Source organism: Thunnus maccoyii, chromosome 9, assembly GCF_910596095.1.
Source record: "Thunnus maccoyii chromosome 9, fThuMac1.1, whole genome shotgun sequence".
NCBI classification, from domain to species: domain Eukaryota; kingdom Metazoa; phylum Chordata; class Actinopteri; order Scombriformes; family Scombridae; genus Thunnus; species Thunnus maccoyii.
Genome location: NC_056541.1, coordinates 31,921,561 through 31,949,228, shown reverse-complemented (window position 1 = coordinate 31,949,228; position 27,668 = coordinate 31,921,561). Strand labels below are relative to the sequence as shown.

General features: G+C 39.2%; 1 protein-coding gene across 2 annotated transcripts; it reads right to left on the bottom strand.

The window, feature by feature from the left end:
• On the bottom strand, positions 1-25,614 carry stxbp1b (syntaxin binding protein 1b). 2 transcript variants are annotated; one of them, XM_042422581.1, is made up of 20 exons: positions 25,526-25,614; positions 18,803-18,852; positions 18,517-18,598; positions 16,996-17,072; positions 16,653-16,731; positions 14,670-14,773; positions 12,802-12,950; positions 11,868-11,952; positions 9,964-10,094; positions 9,716-9,823; positions 9,460-9,520; positions 7,981-8,046; positions 7,495-7,575; positions 6,865-7,003; positions 6,352-6,461; positions 5,334-5,435; positions 4,255-4,340; positions 3,877-4,031; positions 2,685-2,808; positions 889-973 (listed from the first exon to the last, which is right to left on the bottom strand). In XM_042422581.1, the coding sequence occupies exons 1-19, from the start codon at positions 25,560-25,562 to the stop codon at positions 2,699-2,701; spliced, it is 1,812 nt and encodes a 603-aa protein (XP_042278515.1). In that variant the 5' UTR covers positions 25,563-25,614; the 3' UTR covers positions 889-973; positions 2,685-2,698. The 2 variants fall into 2 exon arrangements, with proteins under 2 accessions (XP_042278517.1, XP_042278515.1); XM_042422583.1 differs by lacking the exon at positions 2,685-2,808 and having other exon boundaries at positions 1-973.
• Between the last annotated feature and the right edge of the window lie 2,054 nt (positions 25,615-27,668).

Sequence of the window (27,668 nt, the reverse complement as noted above, 5' to 3'; positions counted from 1 at the left end):
TTTAATGGAAGCCACTTTATTAGCTTAAAACAGATCCTGCAGCAAGTACTTTTCATGAATGTGGACATAAAAGCACAGACTTATGATAATACTGACATCTCTCTTCATACACAGTGGATTACTAGTCACAGAGAATCACTACACAACAATAACAAATGACAACATTATGGTCAAATACAGGGAAGCAAAAGGACACTGAACCTCTACAGGACAAAAAACACACTGCTGAAAACACTGCTGTGTATTGAGACAATGCACAGGAAAGAGAAAACCCAACTATACTGTATATTTATCTTTCAATTGCTGAATCTACAGCTAAATATACCATCAGAGTAGCCTTGCATAAGCATTTCCAAGGTCAGACACGTAAATCAGATGATATGCACAGTATGGTGTGGAAAGCACTATATTAAAACTGGCATGCTCCAACAAAATAGAAGAAAATGACAGGAGAGGATGTGTAATTGATAGGACAGAGATTATAATAGACACAGAAAATTTGTCAAATGATCATGAGCCTTCTATGGAATATGTCCTGTTGTAAATGAAAGACTGGAGTGATTGTCCAAATATACTCTTTAACCTGCAGTCCCTGAATCTCACCCAGTCATCTAAACTAATCCACACACAGAAATAAACACAATATAGACAACCTTCAACACAAATCCAATCTTCCAGTAAACTCTGACCAACATTGACGCACTCATTTGATTCAATACATGGTGACTCAGAACACAGTTTGGTTCGCGAGATAACAGCAACTGAATTGTACACAACATCAAGTCTATATATGATGTGTCATGTTGGGGAGGGGAGTAGTTATAGTTTGGACTGTATTGCTGCTGTTTGTATGTAGGCTGGGGGTGGGGGAGGGGGGGGTGCACTACAGGAGCTTCTTAGTTTGTCTGCTCTTCTTTCTCCAAATCTTTGAGGGCTTTTAGAAGGCGAGGTGGGGTGAAAATTTCAGTTGATCCTGAAAGACAAAATACAATCACTTTAACCAACAGATCAGCAATGAGACATGACATCTCCAACAAAGATTTTCAGAACCTAGCAACACATTTAGAGGCAAAAGTACAGTGACATTTCTCTCTGTGAGGATGTGGCTGCACATAGAAAAATGATTTGGGGATGGAAAAAAGAAGCAACACAAGGAAGACGAACAACAGCGATGTTGCAAGGAAAAAGATCACAAGAATGGCCCTGGAGGGAATACAGAGGGAGGGTGAGGTACAACACAACACCACAGACTGACAGAAAGATGACTAGGAGAGGTATTTTTCACACACTGAGCGGCTAAGGTGAAAACAAAAAAATATATAGATTGCTGTTGTTTTTAAAGAAAGAACCTCAATAGCTTTATAACGCCCTTTGACCGCTCTTCTGGTTAAATGGAAAAATGCGTGTGCACACTATACACAAGGTTGTTACGTCATTAATAAATGTTACATTTCAGGAAACGGGAGATAACAATTTTAAAACAATTAAAACAGCTTCAAACAAACTACCGTATTGGCCCGAACATTAACCCTTGTATTCTGGGAATTATGTTTGAAAAAGTGAGGCTTATCTTATATTTGACTACAATTACATGTATAACACCGGCTCCTACACAGAGTGTTGCATTTGTTTGTAGCCTTAATGTGGCTAGGCTAGTGAGTATGTTAGAGTCAGTCTGCCCTAAAAGTGCTCCATTAGCTCAGTTCAACCTGCAGGAGACAGCTGATGTAAATCCATGAGGAGTGAAAATCTGTCACGAGTGTCTTTAGTGACTGCTGTCACAGATGACAAGGAGCTGAAAGAGACAAAAACAGCCACAGAAAATATTTTGACAGGAGAGCCTGACAGGAGTGAGACTGAGAGTGTGACTGATAGACAAGCTACACAAAACTGGGATTTATGTTCTGCTTTAATGGTATTGTTTCACATTTAGGAGAGAAAACCCTTCTCTTCCCCCTGGATTAATAGTAGCTCATGGTTGGTTCCCAACCAGATTAGTGTGAAAGTGTATTGTATCATTTAAATTCAGGCCAATACGGCTCTTCATACACCACATCTAGATACAAAAATGCTTGATGATGAATTGTACAAAGGCAGATAACAGCGCACACTTTCAGACAGTGTCTCATCACTGGCATTCATGGTGTTGTACACATAAAAGTGAGGGAAGTAGTGGTGTGAAGAATGAAAAAAAGAGGTTAAGGGAAGTTCAAATCATGCCTATTTTCACGCCTTCGAGCACCTGACCAAATGCTGCAGAAAGTGGACACGGTTTTTGAATTGTCAGTTAAGAAAAATTACACATAATTATTGGATGCAGTTGCACCAGTTGTGGCATCAGAAAGATGCTCAATGATCCAACGTTTTCAATTTTCTTCATTATGTAGAGTGCATAATAGCTCGTGTGGAACAGTGGAGCCAGCAGTGATCCAACAGGAACTCACAGATCATCTTCTTATCAGTTAACAGATAAGTTCACCAACAGGACAGTCTACCAAAAACACTGACACAAGGAAAAGGGTGAGATCATTCACAAATAATGAGTCAGCATTTGAGTGTCAGTGAAAAACTCTGACAACAAATTCTGAAGGGATAAATGGTTCAAAGGTAAGTAAGACAGAGGACAGGCAGGCTGACACGGGGGAACAAGGATTCACAAATCACATCATGACTTGTGTATTTACTTTCAAACATCTTTTCACTCTGCGGGCGGCTCCTCAGTGCCCTCTGGTGGGGCGTTGGGGTCCAGGAAGTCTGGGTGCTGTAGTTCCTTTAGGTACTTAGGTGGGGTGAGAATGTGGGTGGAACCTACAGGGGACAAAAGCCTGAAAGCTGAACTCTGACTGAATCCTGGAGCTCTGGATGAAAGCTTGTAACAAACACAGCATCACATTGACAAAAAGTATGACTTCAGAAAGGTCTTATCGAGGCAAAGTTACAAAATTCTGCATAATAAGGCTGTCTTCAGAGGTCAGTATGACTGTAGGCCAAATTCGAAATTCAACCTGCTGATAGATTTAGCAGATTCAGTCTTTCCGCCCTCTTTCCTGTACCTAACACTGCATCTGTTCCCTGAGAGTCACAGCAACATATCAGCTCTCACAGAGAATGTGATTAATGCCATTACACAGAAGACCAGCTCTGCTGAATCAGCAGCACAGGAACATAAATATAAGATTTCAAAACAGACACATCAGCAAGATTCAAACCCTCAGGAGGAATAACCTCTTTTATCTATTTATACCAGGACATATTACCAGAAACATGCTGGATGAAACATGCTGAAACCCTATATTATGTACATGTGTATATGTATACGAATGAGGTCCTTTCATTGTATTCCACAGTATGTACGAGCATGTAACAGTAATATTATTATTCTGGGAGAGTTAAGCCCCATGAATGTTCAGCTGTTGTTTAAGATGCCACCGTGAATACTGTATATCCAGTTTTACTGAAAACATTTGAAATGAAAATGATCAAATTTAAATGAAGTTACTGGACTTGCAAGAGACAGATTTAAAAAGAGGAAGCAGCAGAAGCTGAGATATACTGACTTCTATTCCCTGGTATGGCTCAAGCAAAAACACTGGATCCTACATTTTCCATATTGCAACTTGAGAGCATCTTATACAACCCTCCTGCCTGGTAAATGCTCATGTCTTCCACTCCACCCCTCCACTTTGTAATCCAGGCTTTCTGGGACAGATGTGTAGTCTTCAAGCCCCTGATGACATCATCAAGGTTATTCTCTCAGACCTGACAAAGCTCCTCCAGAGCCACAGAACACATTATCACCTGTCTTTGTGTGTTATTTACCAACAAGTACTTGGACTGCTGAGCATTACCCCGCTGACAAAACAGCAATGAACTCACCAATGATGGCCTCCCACTTGCCATTGGCCAGAGTGACCTCGTAAACGCAGCGCATCTCGCTGTAGGTCATTCCTCCAATGATGAAGACAATGATCCTGGGCCCCGTCTTCATCTCTGTGGGTCCCCTGTTCTTGTGCCAGTTACCATAGCGAGCACTGCAAGATGAGAAACATGGACACAGATATAAATTTTCTGCAAAATATTGAAAGATAGTACTGTTTTTTATCAGTGCAGTCAATATTGTAAGACTCTTATTAAAGCGTCATAATGAAACAATAATGGTTCAGATCTACTTAATTTGATTTTATAGTAATTAAAGCCATTCATTGAAGTCATTTGCTACTTGAAGTTTAAGGCAATATATATAAAATGACCCACCTTGATGGAGCGCTGGCTTTGGCACATGCTTGTCGCTGGGAAATGTACGGGTACAGCTTGGGGTCAAGTTTGTCCTCAATGGCGTCCTGCGGGAACACAAGTTGCCAAAGTTTACATGAGAGGTGAATTCAGGTTCAGTTTACAGTCGGGACTAGATGTACGTCTCTAGGGGAAGTAGGGTGATTCCAACATTACCTGCTGGTCAGTGATTTGAATCCAGTCTGGAGCACATACGTGGGTCATTTTTCACCAGCAAGCCAGTAATAATTGCAGCTGAAACAACCTACTGTTTTTCAGTGAATCTCCTGTAATCCATCCAGAGAGATGTCTTTGTATTTTGAAGTGGATCTCTGAGTTTTTTCCTTCTGCTGCATTTTATCTGCTGTGTGTGCAATCTGACTTTTGTGTGTAACTGGAGTAAGTCAAAAATGTTTTTTCTAAATGGAAACATGCTAACAAATACAGTAGAGGGAACCAATATGATGACAGGAAAAAACAGATCCAACAGGAGAGCAAGACGCCATAAAAGCTCATCACATGGGCTGTTGTAATGTCAGATACAGGTACGTGCTGCTATTCTCCTTTGAACCATGTTTTTAGACCATATTTGTTTTCATTTTGGAAAATTGGCTCTATTTACAGTATTCTGAATTAGCTATTAGCAGCTCCTGTTTGCAGTGTAGCCATGTATGTACCGACAACTATCACTGGATTTCTTTGATGCTGAAGAAAATTTAAAAATGTGATGATTCTCAGGCAAGTTCTGCAGCCTTTTTCTTCTTAAGATTTATTGGTGATGGACATCAGAGATAATGATATCTTGAGGAAGTTAAGTCACACTGAATGATATCAATATGTGTTTCATGTCTGTTAAGATTTGACTGAGTTATGACTCAGAGAAGGTGGATGATTTTGATTTTGGATATCTTTTCTCACCCTCAACTCTCCTATCTGTTGTTCAGATCTGTTGCAGTTAAAGCCACCACCCTGTAGCGCTTGAGAAAGATATCTCATTGCAGTATAAGTGTGTAGTCACACTGCACTAGCTGCTGGTCATGGTAATAAGGGATGAGAAGTACCTCAATTAGATCCTTGACGAGAGGAGTCCACCTGGAGAGCTGGTAGGTCTGTTCACTGATTCGCTCCTTGCGGTCAGGCTTCTTGGTTTTCTTGGCAGTGCCCTGTGGAGAGCCGACACTCATCACTCATGCTTTCACTTTTTCTGAAGAGTTTACGAGAGTGTGTCATTTTCAGAACTATGTGTAAATGTCAGTCTTATAGGATAGCGCTATAGTGGATTCAGGTAATAAAAATAATATTTCCAATGTAATTTCACTTGAAAACAAATGGTCACATGTAGGGAAGTTGAAAATGACACAATCCTTTGAAAAGTTATGCTCCTGAGTTGTTTGACACTGATCTGAATGTACCATCGCATCAAACATACCCACAAGGGCCCTCTGTAGGTTTACTGTGTGCACGGGACACCCAAAATAATCCCAATGGGAAACCACCACAAATCCTTTAGAGCTCCAGCAAGTTTCTCTCAGCAGCCTAAAGTAAACCCATCAACAAGTAAGCTTGTGCAGGGCCCTTTTGGGGAAGCATGGCCTTGTGGAATTTTGAAAAGGAACAATGTAAAGACACAACACAAGCAAAAATAAGCTAAGCTGATAAATGGACAAAATATGAAAAGAGATACCAGGAAACTACTCAAAAGATCAGTTCATTCATCTCAGGGAGAACTACTCAACCTTTTTCAATACAGTTGTATAATGTCTTCTGTGGCTGTGAAGGAGCCTAAAGTGGGTGCTTGGAGTTTGAAAGCTTTGAGTCAGGGAGGGAGGGTCTAACAGAGGACACTATCAAGTTGGATCATGGGAAGCGTAGCATCCAGTATTGACCCTTACTAGGGACTAAAAGTCAGGATATCTCAGCCTCTGTTGCTTTGATTTTGTCATTTATTTTTGTAATCTGTTTCTATAACCTCTCCCCCAAAGTTACAGAGATTGAAACACTAAACAGTTAGGGGACACCCTGCTTTTGTTTTAGAGAGTTCAGGATGAGAGATTCAGGTCCTGGACCAGGACAGCTCACCTCAGAGACAATGGGCATGCCCATGTGGGCCATGTTGGAAATGATGTCACTGTCCTCTGGTGGGATGTTGGCATGCTGAAGCAGTTTACACAGGTTCTCCTCAGTCACACCTGACACACAGACACATGCAGGATATATTTATAGTCCATACATGCAGCACACACACATGCATGACAGCATGCGCATTCACAAATACGCTGTCATACATGTAGACATGAGAAAAACTGGGAATGGATCAACACTAAAGAAACAAAGGAACAAAACATGAACATACAGTATGAATATTTGAGCTTCAATTCAAAATTATAGCAAAATACCAGAACAATGGACTTTTCTGCTTTACTCATCATTCAGCAGGATCTTCCAAATGTTATTATTGATGTAAAAACAGACCACTGAGGCTCAGGGGTTAAGACGCCGACCATGAACTGCAACATCCCCGTTTCAAATATGACCAGAGAACTGACTGGACTAAATAAATAAATAAATAAAAACAGACAGTGGATATCTGACCATTCTTAAGGAAGATGTAGAGCAGGATGATGCGGATCTTGTCAGACACACTGACATTGGTGTCCAGTAGAACGGGTACGATGAGTCTCATGGGATCCTTGATCTTCTCTCCCTCTGCATCTGTGCCCATCGCCAGATCCTTAGAGACAGGAGGAAAGGGAGAGGGATTCAGCTTGGAGGAAAGAGGTGGGTTAGAACACATTTGTGGATACAGCACCCAAGTGGGCTGTTTCTTAATTTCATTACAGAAAGTCAGAAGAAAGATGCGGCATCCTGTAAGTAAACCCCTCTAGATAAACTCTCAACACTGGTTGCAGCTTAACTCATCTATCCAGACTTTGGCCTCTGGTTTCATGGTGTATAACACCATACAGAGACCAAAACCAAAACCTATGCTCACTGACCATATCCAACAAGAAACACTAAACAGACGTGCTGGGTGGATGGATATTTGTGTACAAACTGAGCACAGTGGATACAACATGAAAATGGGTGGAGCTTTAGAGGTGTTGTTGGGTGTATTTCCTAACTTTGGACAGAACCAGACCAACCACGTCCTCCATCTCTGAAATTATATCACCACATTTTCCATCATCTTTGCTGATGAGGGAAGTATCTGTCCCGATTTACCTGCTCTACACGACAGAGTTTGTCCACAGTGCCCTGGTAGCGGTTCATACAGTCCTCAGCCAGGTGGAGATGGGTTGAATACTGAGGTCAGAGAAGACAGATGTTAGTGTTGGTGTGTTTTTCGCACAGGGAGAACAATCAACTGCAAACAATATCAAAAGATAAGAGATTATTTCTCAGGAATTTATATATGCTAGATGGGAAATCTTCAAAATAAGGTTGACAACTTACAGCTCAAGTAAATAAAATGTTAGAAATACATTTTGCTTAAAGGTAGTTAAAACAGATTAAAACTGATTATCCAGGTTTCTACCCATGCAAGCACATGTATACACACTGTGCACAATGTCAGATTTTACCAAGTTGTACAGTAAGTCTAGCAGCCATACCTTTAACTTGATCTGCTTTGGATGAAAACACCCATCAAACTGCACTACATACAGTAACCTGAGGTGTATGGATGTCCAGTAATACTCCAGATCCTACCTTGCTGAGCTCTTTCTGATACTGAGGCATCTTCTTCAGCATCTGAGACAGTTCTTTCATGGTGGTCTGGAAGACAGATGAGTGATATAAATCACCTGAAAGCTATAGTTTTAGTATATTTTGCAGGTGTAAAATATATAATTAGATTCCATAACATGATTCAGTGAAAAACATCTCCCTCTAATCTATTTTAGTCTGGAACTGAGTCCATTAAGTTTTATTTTCCTATAAAAAGTTTTTTTTTTTAAATCTGCCATTGTAGTAGAAATATTTCAACATGTTTTCAATACAAATCAACTTGTCTCAAGTTTTCACTGTTTAACATTTTCTTGTTCAGAGCTCTGGTGCCTCATGCAAGAAAAACTCATATGAACACATTCATTCATAAATGGCATGTCCCAGTGATTTAAGAGAATTTGTGGCCTTCGTCGGTTTCCTTGTACTAAGAATTTTCTCTTAGCAGCAAAATTTACTAGCAGTCCAGACCTATCACATGCGTCATGAACAGATAGTGCCCGTCTTTCTCCACAGGGCAAAAATCATTAGTTGACCTAAAATCATAATGCTTTGATCTGAATGAATTTGGAGTTTAAATATGATACCAAATGAACTAGAATGAAATACTGTACAGTGTGTACCAAAGACAAGCTCATCAGAGTTACAGAGGTTTTTTTATAGATGTGATGATTTTTATTTCAGTAGTTGTTGTAAACTCCAGCCTCAGGGTGTTTCTGCAGATCTCTGTCCAGTATCACGGTGTTACACCTGTCAGTGTAACATCACCTCTGTAGGCTATAATAATCTTTCCTCTCATATCTCTCTGACTCACATGACGCATGACAGCCTCTCTCATATTAGTCATGGAGCACTTTGCTTTAGAAAGATGTTTTTTAGCATCTAACTTCCTCTTTATTTCTGTCACAGTACAGCATTGCTCTGATGACACGTCGTTGATCACTCGACTATTAATTAATTCTGATTGTTTCAGGTCCTTTAATATAAATACTGACAGTGATAAATGTGTCTGCTGATTTCTGACAGCAGGACCTGAAGCTCTTCTTCTCTTTACTCCTTTTGCTAATGGAACTTGCCTACAAACTGACCAGAAAAGGTAACCTTAGATGTCAAGTTTAAGGGCACAGATGATGTTGATGATCAAATCTCACAAAGACACACATCCACATGGTGTTTAGAGAGGTTTAGAGTAAGAATACAAAAACATTCTTTCATGAGGCCCATTGTATGCATCTTTAATTAAGTCAGCAACTATACTTTTATAGTTTATTTTATTGTAAATGTGTGCTTTTGTTAGTGGACCCACAATTTTATTTTTACTTAATTAAAATTCCAGTAATGTACATCACAGTTAAGTACAGGACGTCTTCCACCTCTGTGTGAGCGTGTGAAGGACAGTGTAAAGAGCTGTAACACAGTAACAGATCCTGAAACCAGAGCCAAGCGATACAGTGTGTCCTCTACCTTTTCTCCAGTGTTCATCTTTTTGCTGGCAGAGAATTCTTTCAGAGAGCGAGTTACAGCCCTGCAGATAAAGACAGAAGAGGACAAAACAAAAGTCAGGAAATGAAAGATGTGTTGATGAGTGAAAACGGAGTAGGGTCTCTGCTAAATAACGCTCTGTGAACACTGACAGAGCTGTAGGCTTGTGGTATATTGTATATATGCCGTGAGTGTGTATGTGTGAATAGAGTCCAACAGTACAGTCGAAGCCACTCACGTCGACACCTCAGCGATGTGTTTGTGTCTCAGAGTCAGCCACAGGTCGTCATCCTCATCCAGCAACACCTCCTTCGTCCTCGTCTCCCCCATCCCGCTGGTCTCAAAACTGAAATATATGACCCAAATTTCACAATCAAAGACACAACAAAATAAAATACAAATATCATTGAAATGACAGCAGCTGCCTGCTTTCAGTGACTCCTGACAGCTGTCAGACCTCCTTCAGTAATGTGTGCGGTTGTCTACCTGTACACGTCGTTTTCAATGCCCAGCAGGTCGTACGCCATGGCCTGCAGTGTGAGCTCATGCAGGAGAGGTGACACGGGATCAAACCCACGGTCCAGGATGAGCAGCTGAGTTCGAGACTTGTCTGGACCCTGGAGGCATCCAGAACAGACAGAAAACACTGAGCATACTTACATTTCTGTCATAAAGGTCAATGCTGATTACATGTTCATCTTTCTTGTCATTTTCCCTGCCATTAACATCTCACGTCACTTCAGATCCTGCCACCGCCACTTGCTCTGCAGTTACCCCATCACCCTGTCAGTTCAATCATCTGACTTCACCACCCAGCTGCACAGCCCTTCTCTCATCACCACCACAATATATACACCTCTCCCTCACTTATTTGCCAGATAGTATAACACACTACTCAGTCTTAGCGTTCCATCACTCCATCCTGTTTTCTGCCTGACCAGTTGTGACCCTCACCTGTTCCCTGCCTGCTCTGTTTGCTTTCACAGACTGATTACCTGCTGCTGAACTTTGCTTTTGAGAAAAGGACTTTTGCTTTTTGCTTTTGCAGTCCCCGTTCAAAATGTACATGTTGGAATGGGCCGATTGCTTTGCCTCTGGCCACTACTTCAACACATTAAAAAATTAATTCAGTTGATGTGAGGTGTGAATGAGTATATAAACCAACAACATGAAAGAAACTAACATTCTATTATACACAGATGATATAAATAATAAGTAGTCTAATAGTAAATAAATGTTCTTTTCTCATTTCAAGTAGCCTAAACTAAGGGCTGTATTTAAAAATAAAATAATGTGCATCCTAAAATAAAGAGGATCGATCATATTGGGCTCTTAGATCATTCCTATTTTCTGTGCCTTCAGTTTGGATCTGAGTGGGTATGTTTGCTCCAAAGATTTGTGCTTTGTCTATAGTGGCACTTCACAATCACCATGGTCATGGAGCATATGAGACAAACTGGTTTTGAACTGCCCGTGTAAAGTATTGCCTTCATTTTTCATGCATAACTACAGTCATTGTGTATTGGGTTCTGAGCGCTTCCAAGAAGCAGGTGACCCATGCTCAACCATGTCCCTGAACACCTCCTGTGTGATTACTTGCTGCTGATCTGCTAACTGTGCTGCTAATGCTATGCTGTCTGTCCAGACACAGGGTAAGAATGTCCATTCTTGATTAATCTACTGATCTACTTCGACTACGAGTCAGTCAGCGGAGCCCTGAAGCTCCACCCTGCCCCTGCACAGAGCAGAGCGGCCCGCTGATCGCTGGTTTATTCAAAGTTTATTAATATTAAATGTATCGTGTGTCTAAATTGCACCAAATTTGACACTGCACTCCCTTGGGTCCCCAGTCATGTACCCACCAAGTGTGGAGTCAATCGGGTGAATGGTTCTTGAGATACACGAAGGACATACAGACATATAGACAGAGATTCCTTCCTTTACTATATATATATATATATATACACCGTATGTATATGTTGTAACAATAGTATTGTTATGTGGTGCTTCTTTTCACATGGACTTTTTAGAGTGAGACACTTGTGAAGAGTAGCTGAGTGTTTGTTATGTCATGTATGTGAAGCTGTGATGGATTTAATAAATAGTGTAAGCAGCTGAAAATGCTTTAATTGTCCATTCTGTAAAGTGTAGAGACAGAGCAGAATGAAACAGACTATGTAACCTACTTTTTATGTCAGATAGTCATATACAGTATGAAATTATGAATGCCAATTAATGTGCATCACATTACAATCACTTTTTTGTAGGTTTAAACTGTATTTTTTTCTGTGGTTTTAGAACAGCCTGCACAAATCCTGTTAAATGAAATGTTCAATGATTAATTTTTCAATGACATATCTCCACATTGGTCATTTGGCTCTGCCACCTACCTCTCCCATGGTGGGGTCATCAGCCTTGTAGCCATCCAGCTTCTCCTGAAGCATCTGGGCAAGAACTGCGCAGTCTTTGTACTCCCTGAAGCAAAACACACACATACAGTGTCACACAAGACCAGCTTTTCAACCTGGATGTGCTGATTCTATTTCTAATTTTGCGTCTACTTGTGTATTTGCCTTTGTATGTAATCGTATCGTGTCGCTTTGCATTCTGTCTGAACACACAGATACCATATCTCACCCAGTTCCATTGTTTTTTTACACCAAGGATTCTTCAGTTAATGTACATAGTTATGTGCAGAACTATAATGACTCAAACAAAGCCCTGATTTGTTAAAAGTAGAACATAACCCTGAAAAGAAGAATAAAAAACAAGCACAGTTCCAATAAATGTTTTTAATACTGCTGCCCTGGTGAATGTATGCGTATTTAAAGAGTTTTTGAAACATTATTGGCTCATTACCCTAAAATCTCAAATAGCCTGTATTCAAACAATAGCCATGACCAGCACAAACAAATAAGACAGACACTAATAAAGGCAAAAATATTGAGGGGGGCTGGAATAACCTGTACTATAATGGTTCACATGATGAATTCAGTGTTGAGTAATTTCAATACATTTCCATCAGCGCAACAACAGCGTCATGCCACACTCTCTAAGTCCTTCAGGTTCTCTTTTTAAAATAGCCTACATAGTAGCTTCAATCAGTCATCTCCTCCAGTTGCTTTCACTTTTCCATTTTTTAGATTGCTGTTATGCCACCGTCAATGAAACTCAATACTTCCTGTCTTTCACATTAAAAGCCTACCAGGAAAGTATAGAGTTGGTTTAAATGTGAAACATCTGTAAGAAGGGATGAATTTAACTGATGATAGCCTAGTGGCATTTATGAGGTGTTAAAATGAGTAAATATTAAGCAGGTCTCACGCTCTGTATCTGACTCCAGGATACTCTTTGAGAGTGGCACAGAGGGTGGCGATCTGCTCAGCACAAGACTCCAGCATGTTGTTCTTCACGTCAGCCTTGAAGGGGCTGTAGAAGTCCTGAAAGGCATCCACTCTATCCAGGGAGAAGACCTGGACAGAGAGACAACATGAGGTTCAATCACAACCCAGCAGCATTTACTCTTTTATAATGCCACACTGATCCAACGCATGGATGGACTTTATTTCACACAGGAATGCATGAATATGTTTTATTATACTCAGCTTTGATGCTAATGAATGATATAAAGTCCTGTGCAGATATAAATGGTCTTTTACAATTTTTCAGCTATGACAAAAAGAACATTTATGAGGAAACCTGAGAATGGTGAAATGTAAAAATAGTAAATAAAAAAATAAGCATGTACTTTAAAAAAAAAAAAACAATACTCATTGATCCCTTTTCCACACACACACACACTCCTGCAAAACACGCACACATGCACCCATCTGTTCCTGACTCAATCACATGATAACAATCCCTGTGCTTTCTCTTGTCACACATCTTATCTGCACTCCTATTGGCTACAGGGAATGAACATTACTCCAGTCAGCCAATGAGGTAAAAGGATAAGAGGGGGGGGGGCAGAGAGGTGGGGTCAGTGTGGTATGTCCCTCCCCCTCAGGATTAAAACTACAGGACAACAGCAGAGGATTGAAGACTAAAGCTGATCCAACACAAAACACAGTGAGCCTCGTCCTCCTCAGCACCGTCCTTCCCCCTGTTGTCCTCCCTGAATAATTATTTTATCATTATTCTAGTCTTTCTTTCCAAATATGTCAACCCGCTCTACATTTTGGGAAATAACAAGGCCTCCTTCCCTCAAAAACACACCTACTGAGCAGATAGATACAGAGCCCACACTCCTCTTAAAATAACAAATTGTGGTTTTTACATATCTGTTTGTGTACAGTAAAACAAATGAAATACAAATACAATACAAAAATCAGTACACTCTAGAGGTTCTGGTAGGTGGATTTTTGACAGGCTAGCTATTTCCCCTCACTTCCTGTCTATGCTAAGCCAAGCAAACCACTTCCTGACTCCACACTTAGACACAGACATCTATCTTCTTCCTTTAAAAAAACATTTTGAACAACAAGAATTGTTGGTAGCAAAACTTAAATGTCCATCCACCATGGCTCACATAATGCTGGTGAGAGTACAGAGCAGCTTCACCAGTAAAACCTCTTTCAGTGTTCATATGAGCACCTGACTGTTGTTTTAAGACAGACTTGAAAAATTGTGAACCTGTCCTTTAATGTGTGATGTCCTTATGTCTCTGCTGCAGCCTTCTCGTGGCTAATCGTAGCAAACGTTAGACGTTTAACTGTTGTTACTTTTACTGTCTTTATGATTCAACACTTTTCAAATTATTAATGCTGTAGATGGAACAGTGGAACACAAATTTCTGTCCTCATATACTGTATACCAGCTGGAAACAAAATTACCAAACCATGATTTTGGTGGTGTGCGACTGGAAGATTAATGTCCAGGATAAGAAGTGTCTGGGCAGCTAGCTGCAGCAGCCTCCCACACAGCATCTGTTAAGCATGGGGTAAGCTTGATTTGTGATTTAAAAAAAAAAAAAAAAGATTGATAATATATTGCTTCTGTAAAAGTTGCTGCTGTGATTATATTAGTAAAGTAGTGGTTAGGGGAGAATGTGATTTTGATCTCTGAACTCCAGACATAGCCGTACTAATGATGCAGCTTTCACTGCAGATTTTACACACAGTTGAGTGAAATCCTTTCAGACCTCATCCATCACACCTGAGGCAGGTATAATCTAAGTCTAGAAGGTGTCTTACTTGAGATTCATAGGGCAGAAAGGCGACGTGGATCTCAGTCAAGGCCTTCATGGCTTTGGAAGCGCGGGATTTGGTCAACAGGCCAAACAGTGAGTCTGGGATTGCTGCAAAGAATCAAACAAAAACATGGTGACTTAGACTCAACATTATCTCAATACTGACTGTCATTACTTTATTAAAGGTTTTTATGTTAAAGGGGAGGCAATTTTATACATAAAGGCCACATATTTAAGTCACAGGGAAAACATTGTCTCATGTGGCTCTGGAAGAGCTTTGTCAAGTCTGGACTCATAAAATTAGCTTGGGCTTAGAAACCACAAGAAGTTTGGAAGTTGTGAGTATTTCACAGCCAGAGAGGTTCTAATGAAAAGATGCTAAATAGTTGCATTGTGAGAAATGTAGAATCCAGCATTATTAGTGTGTCAATATGTCTATTTATTTGTATTGCACCTTTTGCCTTGATTTTGGTCAGAGATGTATTTTATAGACCAACAAATTATAAGATCAATTCTTTGACAGACAGGAAGTCAGTGTATCCACTCGTTCTGAAAGCAGCGTCCATGTGGATCTGATACCCCTATGTGAACAGTTTGTTTGTTTGTTTGTTTGTTTATTCAGATCCCCATTAGCCACTGTGTTGAAACAGTGGCTACTCTTCCTGGGCTCCCCATAAGTATTTTTTAACAATACTTCAGTAACAGAAATGCATCAATATATATCCATTCATTTTCACTATATATAAAACACAACGACACACAACATCGAACATCAACTCAAAGTCTGTCTAATAAATACAATAGCTCTATATCATAATTTCATCTCTTAAATAATTGAGAAAAGAAATCACTTAACAACTCAATCCACTAAATCACAAATAAAAGTGTGATGGATAGCTCTCCACATCCCATCAAACCTTCAAGAACAGAAAAAACAATAAGTCATATAATGTTCTACACTTCTCCTTGTGTAAACAAATACAATCTTAACTTTTCCTTAAAACATGTTGTATTACTTTCTGAAATCAAAAGCTACTATTGCTCGATAATTAACTGTTCTCTGTGTTAAACTAGCTCTACATGGAGGCAACAGAAAATGACCCTCTGATGACTGCCGAATAGAAAAATTATGTATGTATGAAAAAAATGATAGGTTACCATAAAGTGTTTGTGGGGTTTTAGCTATGATGATATCTTTAATAAAGCACACTAGAGAATAATGCAGCCTGATTTTTACACTTAACCAGGCCAAATGATTATTCATCATACTTACTATTGTTCGACAGTGAAAAGCATTGTGAGTTGCTTTGTTCTGAGCTACTTTCTGTTGCGTTGGACTAAATCACTGAACAATAATCTAAAATGTTTGCACTAACCATTTGGTTAAATAGCTAGACATGAATTTTCTACAGTATTTTATAGTTTATATAGAAATGACATGTGTCACTGCTCCTTTCAACCATGGCTGCTTATTAGTTTGTGTCTTTGTGACTTGGTGTTCTCTCCCCACAGTAGAAGTATCTGTTTAAGTCAACAGCATTATGGATGGGGCCTATCCCCGGGATAATTCAGTTCAGTCTGACTATCCCAGGTACCCCTCTGCTGGGGTTTCTTTAAAAAAAACACAAAAAAAACCAAATGTATGTATCTACGTAGAGAGAGCAACTGAACAAAATATACTTTTTGTGCAAAATAATTTTTGTGCAAAGAATCAGTATAATTTTTGGGTGAAGTATTTTATAAAGAAACCAGTATAAATACTCATTACCTTCCACTTTTTCACTGTTGCAGTTACAGTTATATTAACTTTGGTTCACTAGTATAATTATTCCTTCAGCAGCTGCTTCACAAAGTATGTTTTATGCACAGTATAAACATCAGCTTGTGTGCATTTCAAAGGATGTGAATGTTTTGGGAGTCACCAGATGAACTTTAGATTTACAAATGTTCTGTCTATATTCTGTGGTCCTGGATTACAGTTACTCACTGTCAGTGAAGAAGACGTGAGCTGCTCGGTACCTCGGAGACTGCGGGTCTCTGAAGTCATCAATCAGACCCTCGACAGACTGAGAGAACACAGGAGAGAACAATGTGTTGACTCATGGACTGATGTGAAAGGGAATGACAGTTTGGACAATTCATCAGTGTTCAAAGAGACATTAGTGGAAAGAAATGGTGAATAAAAAACTGTGTGTTTCCTATCCAACTACAAACTTTATTCCTCCAATACCCATTAGATTCAAATGACATTTTTTTAAATTTATGGAAAAAAATTGCAAAATGAGAGCGATATCTAAAATACTGCACAGGAGTTGTAAGATAACATTTACCTCATCTGTGGGTGTTATCAGGTAGATGGCCTCCATGCTGGGCAGAGGCTCGCGCCGCTTGGTTATGTCTTCTACAACTGGAGGGCAAAGGAAAATAATAAGCAATGATCTATCAGTAATAATCTATTTGTAGGAACATCATTGCATTTAGTGTGTGTTTCATGTTTATGCAGAATCTTTGTACAATGGAACGCAACTGTCTTTGATCCAAAGAAAACATCTTTTCACTGCTCAACATGCTAATGAATGCTGGAAGGCTGCAGTCATCCTCTCTGTCAAATATCACATCATGTTGAATTCAAGTGGCAACTGACTTCAAGCTGAAGACAATGCAGAAGTCTCTTAGAGTGCAATACCACCAACGGCCACTAGATGCTCCAACTGACTCCAATTAAAAAAGTCTCAACTTCTCTCTAGAAATACCAAGTCAATCATTTTTTTAACAAGTCATTATGGTCTCAGTCTCTAAATTCAGGCCCCCTAGTAAATGTGTTAGTGGACATTTTGGAAGTTATTGCTCCGTTAATAACATTTGAAGATTTATAGTAGCTTTGATGTCTGCTGTGTGGGTGTTGATTGACAGCTGTGATTGACAGTTGGCTCACCTGCTGTTCACCCCGGCTCCCGGACTCACTGAGTTGGACTGTTGTCACAATATTTCACTCAGATTAATGTTACTTGATTACAATACCTGCCCTGTTGGCACAATTTAGCTAAAGTAGCTAACATTAGCCCAAGTGTGCAGTGCTCAGTGTTCGGTAAGCTAGTGTTAGCTTGGGTCTGAGGTAGTGGGGCGTGTTTTCAGAGCATTAAAGGCAACACCCCACCCTTCTTATTTAGAAGGCCCTGGCTCCAAACGGACAAGATGGCACCAACCATAAGTTGCAACTCTGGGCTTTAAACCAGCTCCAATGCAAACTAACAGGTGACGTCACACTTCGCTACATCCATCTTTATATACAGGCTATAATGTTATTTCTTTGTCCTTTGAACTACACATCATGGCCAAAAACATTTGGACACCCACACACTCTTCTGGTTTCAGGTATTCCAGCAGATGTTGGAACCTGGCTGCAAGGATTCGCTCCCATTTAGACATAAGGACATTAGTGAGGTCCAACACTTATGTTGGGTGATAAGGTCTAGCTCACAGTTGGTGTTACAGCTCATCCCAAAGGTGTTCAATGAGGTTAAGGTCAAGTTCCTCCACACCAAACTGGGAAAAGCTTTTCTTTATGGAGCTGGTTTTATGCACGGAGACATTGTTATGTTAAAATAGGAAAAACACAAAATTAGAGGAACACTATTGTCTAATACCTCATTATTAAGCTTTAGAGGTGTTGTTAGATGTATTTTTGCTCCATACTCAAAGGTACCCTGCAGAGCTTCTGACCATAGTGCTATGGAGCTGTTTTTTAAGTGGGTCCCCGTTCAACTGGATTCAATTTACCAGCACTAAATTTGATTAAGCTGATTACAAGTCTACAACTGAAGTGAAATGACCTGTGTGGTTGTACTTACTGGTGATTCCCTCTGACATGATGTCTGTCATCTTACAGCAGGAGGAAATCATCCTCATACTCAGCTTATCCACCACCAGCACCTACAAAACACAGACAGACAGGGCTCGTTGTACCAAAGAGTTTTATTTTCATGTATTCGGTGAATCAGTTAATTTCCAAGGCAATTGTTATCAAGAAACTATACTCAGATCAATGGGGGTGAATGCCAAACATACAGTATGTCATCCTGTGCATCATGGTCATTAAATAAAAGCAGCAAAGCAGCAAGACAAGGGGGAACATACCTTCCATTTTCCTTTTTCTCTTGCCTTCTTGATGACATTGTTCATTATCTCTGTAAAGCAGGACAAATGAGATTACATTTAAGTTGAGATAATAATACAATAACAATACAACAAAAATAAAGCTCATCAGAGTTATTGGATCTATATCCATGTGAAGCCTGATCCATTTGTCTGCTGACGGTATGGCAGCTGTCAGAATTTCAACACTGTACTGTCAAATGCTCCCAGCTTTGTGAGCATTTGACAATGAATGATCCACATAGCATACAGAATAACTAAACTTCAGCCAACTGTTTCAGTCAGTGACAGTCAATATACTCACTGACTGACACTGTTTTTCCAGGATATTGCTTCTGGAGAGACACATTGCTGCTGAGTGTGTCAACAAACAGTGGGTAAATGTAAGTATCGATGTAGAGGTGTGTGTTTTCATCGTCTCAGCTTCCTTTTCTGTGTTTTATGTCATAGTAAATGAATTTCTTTGGGTTTTGGATGGTAAAAGCTGACACATGAAGTATCATCGTTGTAGTCCTTCCTTGTAATTGACATCTGTGTTCCATGACAGTTCCTCACTAATTACTGTCCTTTGGTGTCTGTATTCATTTATAAGTTCAACATGTAATGCAGCAGCACACATCTCAAAACCTTGGTGAATAAAACTGTCTGTATGTTTAGGAACATGCCCATGACTGAACTCTTAACATGTCAATTACAAACAGCTACTAGAGGAAAGGAAGTAATGCTATATAAAAATGGTGTTGAAGCAAGATTTAAAAACAAAATCTGTTTGCAGTTATTGATATCTAGTTTGAAACAGAGGAGTGGAGATGCCAGTAAAGCAAACCACCCCTTAATTCTAATCAGAACATCTCAAACTCATCCAAGAATTGCAGATATGGGTTTTTTTTGGTTTTTTGGGGGGTTTTTTGGAGTTCTCTCACAGTGACCCCATTTACACCTAGTCACTTTGTGCATTTCTGGCAGATCAGATAGCTATGTAATTGAAAAACAGTAAGCTAAGTGTAATCCAAGAGGCAGACTGAAATCTGATTGTTCAAACCTCCACAGAAGGTGGTCAATTGAAGAGCCCCGTGGACACTGTATCTGAGAAGCACTTATCAGGTCTTTATGGTAGCAGGACTTGATGGAAACAGCTCCTGAGTTAAAGGCATATTACAGCAGCAATGGACTTACATGACTCTGAGAGCATGAGGACAGATTTTCTCAAGTTGGGGACAAAAATTGAACTTTTCGGTCTGAACATTCAGACTCTAACACCTGGTACTGCTCACCACCAGTGAAGCATGGTTGGGGCAGCATCATGTAATTGGATTGTTCCTCAGTTGATGGAGATCAGAGATGGGAAGACGAGAAGATGTTCAGAGACGAGGGAAGGATGAATACAGTCAAATACAGAGAGGTCTTTAAAGAAAGCCTGCTCCAGGGTGCACATGACCTCATGTTGGAACAAAGGTTCACCTTTCAGGGTGACAACTACCCAGAACTGAAGCTGGAATATTGGATTGTATAGATAAGGTAGGGTTATCAGAAATCCAGTCACAGAAAAAATAATGCAATTTAATTCAAAGAACTTTATGAACTCAAGTGTAAGGTTAAGTGAAACATGAAGCAAGGGAACCTGATGAGCTCTCAATGTGAGAGTTGATCACAACTTTACATGCTGTACACACAAGCAAAAAAAACCCCAAAAACTGGGAAAGTAGTACTCCCACACAACTGGATACCGGATCATCACAGCAGCAAAATATTGCTTTACTTCATGATATAATCAATAATGAAGGGCTGAAGACAGCGAATAATACAGAAGCGTGTTTGACAACTCCTGTCCCTTGTGTTGATGAGCAGCGTCCCATTTTCCCTCACTAGGGGTTTAAGCATCCGGTCTGTCAGACTCAGTGCTGGGAGGGACAGGCCCACTGCAATCACTGCCTCTAATCTGCTCCCAATCCTCTTATACAATGCACCGCTCCCCACCGCTATTTCTGGGCAGTTTCTGTGTCAGCGGACGTGGCGTCACGGGGAAGCAGCATCACTCACACACACAGATAAACACGCAGACTTACATTTAGCCTCAAAAATAATTCAACATGTCCTGTTTTTATGCGGGGCCAGGGGGATGTTTCACTTGAAGAGCTGCTCTTGAGGTGTTGTAAGCACATTATCATGAAGTTATGGCAGCATGATAACTGTGAGCCAATGTCTTTGTCTGATAACAATAATTACTGTGAATGACAAAATATGAAATTAGAGGTAATTTTTTTGATGTATGAAGCAAAAAGAAACAGTGGATAGTGTGCACATCCAACCCTCGTTGAGTACAGGTGCAGGAAAAATGGTTTATATGATGATTTATCACAAAACATCTCTGTCTGAAGTTGGATCAGACATATGGAATTCCACGGCCTCCAGTCAGCTGGGCCCTGCTGTCTAAGGAAAGACATGCTGGTCGATTATGTATTCATCAGTGAATGATCCTGTTTATCCAATTAGTCAACAGGATTAAGTGGAAGTGTCCATGAAAGAATAGGACGCCACCTGACAAGTAGCTTTCACAGGCAGGATAAACAACAACAACAGCCTGCTGGTGGATCTTAATATCAATATCAGTATCGTAAAAACAGCATAAATGATGATCACACCTCCACAGCTTTATAATACTGTGTAAAACACACACACTGTGGCAGACAGTCAACATCACAACAGACTGTAAGAGAAGCAAAGGGGAGGTCTGTACTGATAGACAGGCTCAACCCCATCTATCATTCATGTTGGAACAAGAACTCATCACTATAATTTATATATGTTATACAGACAAAGGTTCATATCTAACTTTTTATCTTTAAAGACATCATTGGTTAACATTGTGTATAACTTTGTGAAATGCTTTCTTCTGTCCTTTACAGCTATCAGATGGAGAATCTTCAGTGTCCCTTCACTCAGAACTTGATAAAACTGCATTTTTGTGCAACCTGGGCCAGAAAACTTAAACAAATCAAACTTTGTCTTGAAACGCTACTTTCATGAGGAATGTAATCGTCTTAAACAGTCAAATTTTTATCTCTCTCAGGTCCTGCTTTGTCATGTTATACATGATTGTTGTAATAAGGACACCTATCTTACATAACCCTTTTGGACACATTTCTCTTGTAAAAAATAATGCATCTCAAGAGACTTCTTGGTTAAATACAGGTGAAATAGACTAAAATAAAAAGACAACTGAATGGAACAGAGCCACTGTTAATGTTATCAGTTCCACCTGTGCTTTTTCGGCTATGACAGTCACAATGTCTGCTGTGAAAAAGGTCTAAGGCTAACACAACTGGCTTGATAAATACTGATGGTAAATCAAATGTGAATTTCTCATATACAGTATGTTCACTTACCATGAGTATTTTTTAAATCATACCTAAATTTATTTTCTTGGTGGAAAAAAAATGTTCTGTCAAAAATGACATAACAGATCATATGTTAGTCGCCTAAAAATATCTATAGTTACATTTGAGTGACAGATGCCATCTAGCAGCTGTAGTAATTATGACCCAAAGCAGTGATGCAAACTAGGTGACGATAACAGCAACAAATTCTTCATTCAGAGCTTTAACGAAACAGTAAACTTTGCCACAGGAGGCCGCTGTTTGTTTTATGTTTCCAGCCACGAGTTAGGACAGCTTTTTAAAAACCGTAACTACAACTGTCCCCTAACCTTAACCTTGTGGTTATTATTGTTGCCATGACGACGATGGTGGCCTAACATTAAGGAAATAGTAACATTAACTCACACCACATGATTCTCTAACCTTAATAAACCCAAATCATGATCTTTCCCTAAACCTAACCAGACCTTAACCACAGCGTTGTCACATCATAAAACATTATTTTTTAACAGTGATGTGTAACGGTTTTGGAAAACACAGACAAATGATGTTGTCCTGCCGATTACTGCTGATAGAGGCGCCAGATTAGAAAACCCTCCTATGTGTCGTTCTGGAGTCACATGGTTGTTTAATACGGAAGACTTGTTGAAAAAAAAATCTCCTCTTCCTGCTATCATGTCCCTCTGTCAGGGTACATTCCAATACTATTATATATGCTGCATTTGTTGAGTAATTTAAAATAATAATCATTGTTAATGTGTGTGGTTTTTTTTTAAAAAGTGAAAAATCTGCCATCTCTTGGCATCTCTCTTGTTTCATACCAAGTTGTTTCAAGGGTTTTGTGAAGCTGCATATTTTGGAGCAACTGACAAAAACCTGCAACAAGGCTGAGTCAACAACTGCCCCAAATGCCCCAAATGCCCCACACACTCAAGGGCCCCAAAGGCCCCATATTCATTGTGTCATTTGTTTTGTGGTCATTTGCTGAACTGCAAATTTGTTTGGGGATATGCACCAAAGGGCAAAATCAAGTGACATAAATCTTGCCCTGAGTCAAAAAGTGCGTTTAAACAAATTACCACAAAAAGTTCAATAGAGGCCCAGGAGGCTCCTGGTGGGTTAATCTACTCCATACTTAAAAAACAAAAAACAATGCCATCATATCATATCAGATTATCATAGTACAGTACAGTGCCATAAAGACATCACCTGACTACCACACATACTGCGTGCTGGAAGAGTGCAGCTGCACCTTCTGTCCAGGCTAAAATTGGTACAAATCTGCATGAAAATGGAAAATGGAAATGTTTCCAGTGAAGCAGCCTTGCTTCCATTAAAACCACTCTGATATCTGATGAAACAGCTCAGCATTTTTGACACAGCGGCCTCTATACAGTCCCTGATCCCTTGACATCACCTCTGTCAGCTTCTAGAAACATACTGAGCAGATATTCAACATGTTCTGTTTTTCTGATCTGCTAAAGTCTCACTGATGACTGACCGGTCCAGTGTGTGACAAGAGTCCCCATTAAATATCAGAACCAGAAATAATCAACTGCAGAGAGGTAACTTGGTATTCGATACTGATATTATATTAGAGCCTATATTAACATGATAAGTGTAGAAATAAGAGCTCTAAAATAGTTTACCTTCATTGTATTTTTTTCAGTACAGCACCGTAAATTGCAGAAAATTACAGAAAAAAGATACTCTTTCTGAAGGATTGTATAGAGTTATAAATTGTATGTCTTTATTGTCTTTATTAATGTTTAATAAATCCTTTACTAATGGTGTATACATCAGTTGTGAGACATTAATAAGAACAACTTGCCAGGTTGGGAAAACAGCTGTTTGACTGTTTGAACTTTTTTCTTTCTGGACCAAACTTATGAACACTAACAACGGCAGAATTGATTATTAAAATGCAAGGATCATTTTTTTATTATATAACTACATATACATTTTGGTATTGATGGATCTTGTATTAACCATAACCCATAAGTACTTGGGCTTTTTGATAGATGACAAACTCCTTTAAAGCTCATATTTCAGTTTTAATTGATAAACTGAGGGTGAAACTGGGAAACAACGTGTGTTTTCCTACATTCTGTAGGCTTAGTGGAGGAAATTCCTCTATTAGTCCTGAACTATGGTGATGTTGTCTGTATGCATCAGTCTCTACTCTAAAACTTCTGGATACCATTTATAACTCTGCAGTTAGATTTGTGACAGGTTACTCTTACGTTACACATCATTGCACTCTTTATTAGAATGTAGGATGGCTTTCTCTCTATGTGAGAGGAGAGTATCATTGGCTCATGCTGGTTTAACAAAGGTCCATAGATCATCATTTTATCTATCCTCATTTCTCACCTGGAGATGTGGAACTCAAACATGTTGTGCAGACTGGCTTCAGTTACAGGTTTCATCAGTAAATACTAAGCTTGGAAAGTCAGCTTTCAGATATACTGTTCTCATAGAATAATCCAATACTCTGGTGTCCCTGAGTACTTTCAGAGAACTCATTAAGGGCACAATGTATATATTAATTGCTTTATATGCTTTAGCTGTGTTGCTCTTGAATAATACATTAATATAATACATATAATATAATACATTAAATATGTTTTATTTATTTATTTTATAAGTGTCGTCGGTTGTAAACTCGGCACACTTGTAAAAGAAAGGGGAGGGCTCCTGTAATCTCTATAACTGACGACATTTATACATTTATATCACTCATATGTAACGACTGTGTATTGTATCTATGCTGACATGAAGCTGACAGTATAGAACAAACTCAGTCTTAGTTAATGTGAGTGTCACTGTCGACTCTTCCCTCCACTACTTCCTCTGAGAATGATGTCAAAGCGCTTAATCCGCACAGACAAAGATTAGTGAAGCAGGATTTACACCTAACCAGGACTCCAACGACACTAACGGCTCAATAAACGTCTAATAAAACACCGACAAACAAGTTCATAATGTATAACTCATCTCACTGACAATCATTTGAAATAAACAAACAAAAAATAAACGCTTGGAGAGATGCTGGCGCGGAAATATTTGTGCGTCTTTTGCGCGTCGAACTTCCCTCAATAACAAACTGCTGAACTGCACAGTCCTGTAGATCAATCAATAATCGGACAAATTAATTACACCAAGAAGCGTTCACATCTCACATTAAATGTTTGCAAAATGAGGATGGCTATTCATGCCCATACAATACTTTACAATGGCTTTGGAATAACAATCATTAAATCATTTGTTTATGAGCCAGTAAATGAAATAAACACATGAGCTAATAAAATAAACAAACAGCTCTTACTTTCTCCAACAATGGCTTTTAGTCCAAGTGGTGCCATGATGAGCCCTCAGCTGCGCGTCCACTTCTCCTCAGATCCTAACTGAGCTGACCCGCAACCACCGTCAAGCTCACAATAATACGGAAAATAAGCGACGTACTTCCGGTCCAATTAAATCCAAAATAGGGTGCCAACCACCTCACTATTTATATGAAATTAGTATTTGATATTTCTATTTTTCATTGTAAATTTGTGTGACTGATGGCGGTGTGTTGACACATGCATGTGAATGTGATCAGCTGATTATGGTGTCACCGGTCATCTGACTTTATATATATATATATATATATATATATATATATATATATGCCTCATTTCCTTCCTGTGAGTATTTGCCTGAGGAAGAAGACTTGCAGTTGGTCTAAAAGGGAGGGTTGGTGCTGTCCGTCTGGTCCATCCAATCTAGTATTTACAGATGGGAGCTCTGATTCAGTGTGCAGGTACTTCAACATGCTTCATATTCTTTGAAACACTTTTCTTTGCTTTAATGCAATAGTCATCATGTAGTGAGACCTTTAAAACAAAGCTGTCATTGCATCCAGGTAATGTCATGAGATTATACACATTCAACAAATACATTGTGTCTTTTGCAGTAGATTCAACAGTTCTACAAGATAAAGAGTTGAAACTAATCTTTTCAAATTAATTCATTTATTTATTTATTAAATGTTGGCACAATTATTTTTTCTCCACTCTTTTAAGCTTTAAAGACTTTTGTTTTATATAAAACTACTTTCTGTAAACGTTCTATGTATGTGTTTACTTGTATGTGCTTGTTCTATGTTTGAAGTATGAGTGTATGAGGAATTTTCATGTTCTATCATTTCAGTGAACAAAGCAAGAATTCAATAATGCAAAGATACAGAGCAGACAGGAGCACTCGTGTGAGAGCACATTATAAAAAATAAATAATTAACAAATAATAGATAATTCTGGAATACAGTAACTGTGACTTTGTCCATGGGAGGGCAGCAGAGGAGAAGTAAACAGCTCTTCAAATGAGAGAAGTAAAAAGTTAGAGGTCTCACTCTTTTAGAAAAAACAAAACTAACCTGTAGATGCGACCCCCGGCCTTTTCATTTTAAGTTTCAGATATAAATATTTAGAAAAACCAGGCAATGACTTGGTCAGTGATGATAACTCCTCAATCACATGCATTATTTAAATTAATGGTTTGAATTCAGAGGAGAAACATAGCAGTCTATAACCAACCATAACAAAAGAATAATGTGCTCATACACATCTAGAGGTTTCAGAGAGGTCTCATAAACTGTTATTTGTATTAATTGTTATTTAGGGACATAGGATACACAGAGTCACATAAAAATGTAAAACAGTCTAAGTACAATTAAATAGGACCAGTGGATGGATTACTGTGACCAACCTGTATTTGGTGGCCCTGGGTAAAGATGAGCTATAGAGCCCTGTTGAGTTCCTTTTTAAAGAGTCTGTAGTTTTAAAGTGCAGTGATTCAGTAAGATGATCATCTTACACCAACCATGTTTGTTTGACTGAAACTTCTGGATCTTTCGGAGAAGCCACACAACTGCAGTTAGTTTCTGGTTCTTGTGCCATGTTAGTGATGTAAGCAACAAAAGCCACTTTTCACTGAAACACACACACTTCCACACTGGCACATCGACCCCTGGGCCTGAGTATCATCCTTTCATTCAATTATTCAATTCAATTATGGTGACCGAAAAGTGAATTAAATGGTGAAGTGCTACACTGGACTTTTTCACACTTGTCACACACTGGTTCAGAGTTTGAAGGTGAGTGTTGTTTAGACATCACTGAATCTTCTTGGACAATGTGTGCTGAGGCAAGCAAAGATCAGTTTTTTACGGGAAAAAAAAAAAGTCCAAATTCTTTGATTCCAGCTTTTCAGATGTGAATATTTTTTGGTTTCTTTAGTCTTCTATGACAGTAAACTGGATAATTGAGTTGTGGACAAAACACCTTGGGCTCCAGGAAACAATGATCAACATTTTCCACCATTTCCTGACATTTTATAGACCAAATGAATAATTGACGGATATATCAGTGATGAAAATAATCGTCAGTTGCTGCCCTGCTGTGTTGTGATGACAAATGTGGAGCTCCAGG

What these genes read in the sequence shown, in the direction of transcription:
- stxbp1b (XM_042422581.1), bottom strand. Translation starts at nt 25,562, where the DNA reads ATGGCACCACTTGGACTAAAAGCCATTGTTGGAGAAA. An exon ending in CTACATCTTCCTTAAGAATG is followed by an intron (nt 6,462 to 6,864) that starts GTCAGATATCCA and finishes TCTGTGTGTCAG; the next exon opens with GTGTGACTGAGGAGAACCTG. An exon ending in CAAGTGGGAGGCCATCATTG is followed by an intron (nt 2,809 to 3,876) that starts GTGAGTTCATTG and finishes TGTCCCCTGTAG; the next exon opens with GTTCCACCCACATTCTCACC.